Here is a 7124-nt window from a genome sequence, read left to right as displayed (position 1 = left end):
TTTGCCCACCCCTTTTTGGTATCCTGCAGTATACAGTCTGAAACTGCAGCTACTGGTGTTGGGTGAAAGGTGTGGCAGCGGGTATATTAAGAAAATAGGTACAATGAATAAAATAAAGGATAGCATATTATATAATGTGTACATACAAGCATCTTGTTTCATTTTTTTTAATCTGTGAAATGCAAATTAACTGCAGAACGCCAGGCCATTAGTCTAAAAGGCTATTTATAGCTGTCTTAGCCTACATATGGTCAAAGGACTTTTGTGATGCATCACGGAGAACAATTCTTCGGGAACCATTAGGGCTTTCCAGGTCTACTTGTTCTTGTGCATCAGCATCAGCCCCCAGCTAGGAATGCCAGTGGAGCAGCTAATAACATTGCCTGACCAGTCTTCTAAGACAAACAGGAATGACTTTATTTCATGGAATGCACCTGAACTAAAGAAATGAGAAAGAGACAGCGATGGGTGGGTAAGAGAGATGGGGTGGGACCTTTTTCCTCACTTTTACAACAGCAGCAGATTTCAATGTAATGTAATTACTTTAATGATGCATATCTGTAGGTATTGAACTGTTCCTTTGATTTAAAATGCTGGTCAGACAAGCGTTTGGCAGTCCTTTCATTCCCCAGTTTCAATTGTTGCTTATTCATCTATCAGCTCGCATTCCCCAGCCGCTTCTGCTTTTGCTGAACTGGAAACGAGTACAGTCAGCCATCATCAGATTCAAATCCATGAGACACTTCCTCTGAAGAGCTGTTCCTGTGGATCCGGCCATCGCTTTTCATGCTGTGAAAAGTCTTCTTAAAGGCCTCCATCATGGCATGGGCCAGCTTCTTGGCCTCCAGCTTGCTCTCACACTCTACAGCATGGCAGTCCATCTGGTAGGACAAGTCATCGTTGATCTCCCGATAGACCCAAGCAAAGATGTTTGGGTTGACGTTGTGGTCAGCAGTGCAGTAGGCTATACGTGCTACCTGAAAGGTATCCATGTGGACCGTCGCCTCACCTTTGTGATCCAGGTGATGCAGCCAGACTTGGAAAGGGCGAATTTCCAGAAGGGCGTTAGCTGGGTAAATATCATCCCTGGTGAGCGCGTGCTTCTTCCACAATTCAATGACTGGTTTCTCTGTGCAGCCTGACAAAAATTGCATCCCTGTTGTGGAAACCTTACCCAAATACGTAACCTGCAAAGAAGAGCAAAGACAGATGAAACAACAGACAGCAGACTGGCGTGGCTTTCTGCCGTCCCAGGGAAAGTTCCTTTCTCTGGAATATGAAAGCACACACATCCCACCCCTCACAACTCCCCCGATTTCCCACTCATCTTCAGTAAAACAGTTTTCAAACTGCTTTCCAGATATTCGCTTTTTAGATGCTGGCTTCACCATTCAAACTAAGATGTTAAAAATGTCCAGTCTGTGAGTTTCAAGGGATTTCGCTCTCTTCAGCAACCCTGGAGAGCCCAGCTGCAGAGCTCGTGACCATACCTCTAAGACCATGCTCCCAAATCTGAGAGCCAGTATTAAAAAAGTCCAGTCTGTGAGTTTCAACTGGGGAAAGTTTCAAGGCCTCAGGTAGCCGTGATGCTAACCACTTTTTTCCCCTCCTCTCTCCTTTACTCAGATGACTTATTTTTACCCCATTTCAAACATTAATATTAGGGAGACAGATATTCTCAGTTTGATAATGCAAGCTGCGGGGAATCAGAAAAGCACAATCATGGCAGAGGACTTTAAACCCAAAAGAATTCTGCTTTTCCTCCTCCTCTACTGTTTCTCCTGAAGTATTAAGCAGGGATTAGCTCGAAGCCGTTCAAAACTCTATCTTTTTGAGCACAGATGAGACTTTTATTACATCAATTTAAGAAAATATGCTGCTAAGAACATCTAGTAATAAATCTACCTTAGTTTAATCACATCATCTCTGTGTTTTTCTGTCTAGCTCTTCTGAGTAAATATCCTGCAGAGGAAAGCAAGGTGGTTTTAGTGCCCTTACTGTATTTTGTTCACCCAAAATCAAATTCACTGAGGGATTCCACATCAAAATTTTGTATTAAGCCTGTGTAGAAACATCCCCCTAAATCTGTGCAGCTGCTAAGGAGGCCTTCTTCCACTTACCTACTAATGGAAGATTATTTTATCTGGAAAAAGAGATTTTCTCTGGAAAAGGCAAATCAACACCACATAAATACAATTATGCAGATTATTCCATTTATTGCTGTTGCCAGAATGGTGCATTTAAGAACAACTATACGGAAGCAAAATTGCTTCTAAATTGTCTCTTGCAACAGTAACTGCTTGAGACAGAACCTTGTGCCTCTTGCTTGGTGTCTTATAACCTCATGTACATTTTACTTAAGGCATTTGGAGGAAAAAAGTCATCACATGCACTTTCCAAACTAATTTCTTCAAAATTCCACATTAAACACACAGTATCAGTTATTTTTATTTTGTATATGCTTTAAGAAAGGCAAAGGAAAAAAGGGATTTCCACATTTAAATAGACTAAAAAAAAAATCATATACACAAGGAATACAGGATTTGTATCCCATGCAAACAGTATTTTCCACAAGAAAAATACTTTGCTGCAAGCTTCACAGGTTTTGTTAAACTCAGAGACCTAAAATAACCCATACTCAAGGAAAAAGCTTACAAAACATTATTGGAAATCTGCGTGGCTTCATCACGCCTGCCAAAAACCCAACTTCATAGCACTGACATTTCAAAATGGGAACTCCTATTCTTTGGCCATAAATATTCATGCTTTGCACTGGGAATACGTTAAATCTTATACAGCTTTACAATTTCTGAAACAGTGGGAAACACAACCATTAAAACAGTTAACAAGGCAAGACCTACCAGTGTTTTGCTTTATTTTATTAGTGATTAGAGTTTTGTTCCCTAAAGCACTGCAGAATAAATAACTTGAAAGAAAACTTCAGAGCTCATAGTGCCAGCTAAACATACAAACAGCACATACAAGACAAAGCGGAACGCGCCTGCAACATACGGGGCTTATGTCAACATATATTCACAGTCACACTGCTTCAGAAAGATCGGGATTTCCACATTCAGCGTATCCTCCGAAGGTTCGCTCAGCACCACTTCATATTCACAAGCAGGCTAACAAAGGGCTACCAGGCTGTAAGTTAACAGAGCTGTTGGGGTTGCAGTCACAGCCCGCTGCAGTAACACAAGTCCTTCACCGACTTAGGAGGGGTCTGCACAAAGCCTTTAAACCCCATGGACCAGAGAATTAGCCTCTTCCTCACACGCTTTGCCACTGCCCAAACACGGTTTTGCATCCGCAGCACCTCTCCACGCTGCCACCACTGCAACACTTTGTCTCCCCGGCTGTTGCCTGGACAGGACCAGCATCGCTTGGGGCACGCAGAAGGAAGTCCCCCTTGATAGCGCACAACAGCATGCTGGGAATTGTTTCATCATGGGCTTGTCTGCGAGAAGCTGCCCTTGACAGCAGATGAGTTGCTCTGCAGCAACGGAGAGTGGAACAGCAGAGGAGAGGAAAGCAAAGGCAGCCACATCCCACTCAGGATGCATTATTACGGGTCTTCTCAGGCAGCTCGCACTGCTGAAGCTGGTGCTGCAAATTCACCCCCAGCACACAGAGCATCAGCTTTTCTGCACGGTCGGCCCCCAAATGCTGCTCGGGATACCTCCAGCAGCTGAGGAGCAAGACCAGAGTGGGTTGTCACATGGGACTGTAAACTGCATTTAATGTTCTCTCTGTTCCTTCCCTGTCACTAACTGCAACCCACACCTGGCCATCAATCCACACGTGGCCTGCCCAAGCAGGAAGTTATGAGAAAATAATGTATTTGCTTACAAATAAAGTATTTGTGTTTTACAAAGAAAAGCAGTGAATTACTCTGAAAGCAGCCAAGACAAAAGTGACTGATGAGGATGGGATGATGGATTTGTTTACCAAAATGGGACATAACAGTCTGATTTACTGTCCCAGTTCTGTCCCAGTATAACTGTGTAGGAAACTTTGGAAAATTTCCTCCTTTAACGCCACTTTGCACCTCCGTTATCTAGATTTCATTTTCCTTTGAGGACACATTCATAAATATTTTTCAGGCGCTTAAACATTACAACAAGGAGCTCATAGGAGACAGAACACACAAAGCCTCTGGTTCAGATTCTCTCCTGTACTGTGTCTTATGTAGAAACATCAACACCTACTAATGTTGTTATTTTTTGTTTCTTTTGAAACAAATGATCATTTTTCCTTAGTTGAGAATCAAGCATTTCACAAGAGTAGCATTATAGGAGCTCTTAGTGAAGACAGACATCTAGCATTTCATTGTGTCATGGTCCCCTGCTAAATACAGAGCAGGGATACAGGGGCTGGTGCAAAACCTCGAATATTTGACACAAAAAAGGCAGCGTCCTGTTCAGAACAAAGATTTCTTCCTGATTAAGTCACCTACATGTTACCCATTACAGAGTAACCCATCTGCAGCTGGTCAATTTAGTAACTTCGATAACTACATTTGTGTAATTGCAGGGACGGTACCAGCATGAACTAAAACCAGCGAAAGATGGATTGATAAGGTGCTTCTCCCTGAGCTCTCGGTTACTCCACAAGCAATGCTCCTGCATTTCAGCTCCTACCTCATCGTGGCTCACAACACACCCACCTTTATTTAAAACGCCCAGAAACCACTGACTGCACATGCCATTAAAGCTATTACAGTGCAAACACCTTCCTTTCTGATTTGCAAGTTTACCAACCACAGATCCAAGGACAGATTATTCCTTCCATTTTCAGATGGAGAAGAAAATTATTTCGAGGCAAAAATTCCCAGCAGTGGTCTTTTCCATTAAAACTGAAGGTGTCTCATTGGTGTGAGCATGAAGTATATAAAAAAAGAATTTCATCTTTAATACTCATACGAACCAGATGTGGAGGGCACAGAAAGGCATTATTTCATGTGCGAAGACATACTGAGGAAGTGCCTGAGCAGAACCAACTGCGCAGTCTTATGAACTAGACAGTAATCGTTGACAAGTGCTGGCCAGAGCCACAGCTCAGGCTGAAAGCCACATCCATGAACACATGGCTCTGACCAGCAAAATCAAGCTTACCAGGACTGACTATGCTATTCCTTCCTCCAAAACACTGGGCAGAGGTCACTTGGCAGCAGACACATCCAGGAAGACCAGTTATTTGTGACAGCATGGCACGTCCTATAGCAAATGTCATCCTATACACACCAAGGCCAGTAGCCACGTCCCCTCCTCTCTAGCCGCAGTGCCAGGCACAGTAGCTACCGATTGGCTGTAACATGCAGATTATGATCAAGCTGTTGCAGCCTTTACTTGTTTTGGACACTGCATTTTAAGTGAGAAAAGGAATGCAAAAGCCAGCCCAATGCCACTGTGTTAACTTTAAGCAATAAAAGCATTTCATAAAACATCTTTTTCCAGGGGTAGGAATATATTTCTTCATGGCGCTTTCAGTCCTTTTGTTTGTGTGCTCCGTCTTTCCCATGGACGTTACATTGGAACATGGAAGTTACAATTCACAACTTCTTGTGCGTGTCAGAAATTATCCCCATTCTTTCCAGCCTTTCTACAGCAAACCGGTATTTTCCATCTGATCCTTCGCTCCCTGGCAAGCCACCCAACATGACATAAAACACACGTGGTTTCAGCACTTCTGCGCTTGCAAACATTCAAACCCTTAGCAAAAGCCAAGATGCTCTGAAGAGGTCCTTACTTCACGCCAGAGACTTGTCCATGTCAGTGCTGGTACCTGACCAAGCTGTCCTCGACAGAAAAGTGCTATGCCTCTGCCATAATACATCTGTGGCCATCCGACACGTAGAGATGTCTCGAGTCACAGGACGCAAAGATTATCAATGTCCTCTTTCACACACTGTCCTGGACACACAAAAACATCTGAGTATTTCAACACGGCTGTTTCCAACCCCTTCAGTCCAGTAACAGATAATGAAAATATTTTTTAATATCTGTGCTCAAGAGCTTATCGACTTTGAAAAGGCCCTAGTAACAACCGCCATAGACATTTTTACTTCTAAAGTGCAGCATGATTTGTCGCAAATTATAAAGGGATTGTATTTCCCATATTGAATTCTTGTCTTTCTTGTTGACCTCTCATTGTTCACTTGCAGCTCACATGAAATAAAGAACTGCTTAGCTCTTGCATTTGTTCATCTGACTACAGACCTTAAGTCTACACTGCTCCTAACTCACAAGCCTCAGCTGGGCACCTAAAGTTACGTGGGCCCAATTTCCTTCTCTCCCTCTGTTCCCCATCCCTGGTCCGTTAGACTATCATTGCCCCGAGAAAGCAGATCCAAGTTGTAAAGATCCACAATTAACACCTTACATGAGGGCAGATGGTTTCTTGGCACAGGAGCCTGGCATGGCAACGCGTACACGCAGAGGACTCGGGGCTCTCTCGCTATTCAGAAGTTCATGATCAAAGCACCATATGGAAAATTAACTACTTAGAAAAAATGAGATTAAAAGGGCATGTTTCCCCATGGCCACTGCCACCTGGAATACCTCCCCTTCACACAGCATGTTATCCTCCTATCCCTGGTCACAGAGCTTTGGAGAGACTCTCCAAGAGGAGCCCTGGGCAGTCTGGCAGAACACCAGGATGACTGCTGGTCCCTCGGGACTGGGGGACATGCTGCAGCATTTGGAAAGCCAGCCGGGAGCCAAGGTGGCCGGTGGGAAGCTTCACTGCGATGACAGCATGCACAAAGCGCACAGTGCCTCCCACACTGGGTGCCCGGGAAGGTCAGGGCTCACTGCATGGTTGCAACAGCTTTGGGTGCTGAAACTGGATTGTTTTTATCCACAGAGTGACTGGGATAAGAGTGCAACAGACCTGCAGCGTGCTGGCTGGCAGCTCAGTCAGTCATGGTACATCTTTCATTTTGGTAAAAGCAAATTTAGCTGTAGAGTCTTCTGCAACATCTTTAACTAACTTGCCCAGCTCCCAGCACAGAGGGAGTGCTCCGTCACAGTCAGGGTGCCCGTCTCGCCACACCACCACGGCGGGTCAGCTCTCCTCACCCTCAGGCCCAGGGACTCTGCCTCAGACCGGCGGGCTTTGGGATG

At 44.3% G+C, this 7124-nt stretch overlaps 1 protein-coding gene across 1 annotated transcript; it reads right to left on the bottom strand.

Annotated features, from left to right (window-relative positions):
* Positions 1–299: 299 nt before the first annotated feature.
* Positions 300–1502, bottom strand: PID1 (phosphotyrosine interaction domain containing 1). Its single transcript, XM_010137517.1, has 2 exons — positions 1491–1502; positions 300–1187 (listed from the first exon to the last, which is right to left on the bottom strand). Exons 1-2 carry the CDS (start codon positions 1500–1502, stop codon positions 711–713), a joined length of 489 nt encoding a protein of 162 aa, XP_010135819.1. The 3' UTR covers positions 300–710.
* Positions 1503–7124: the final 5622 nt, after the last annotated feature.

The sequence above is a fragment of the Buceros rhinoceros genome, unplaced genomic scaffold (assembly GCF_000710305.1).
Source record: "Buceros rhinoceros silvestris isolate BGI_N320 unplaced genomic scaffold, ASM71030v1 scaffold7386, whole genome shotgun sequence".
NCBI lineage: Eukaryota > Metazoa > Chordata > Aves > Bucerotiformes > Bucerotidae > Buceros > Buceros rhinoceros.
The sequence above is the reverse complement of the archived record's forward strand: the minus strand, read 5'-3'. Positions and strand labels throughout refer to the sequence as shown.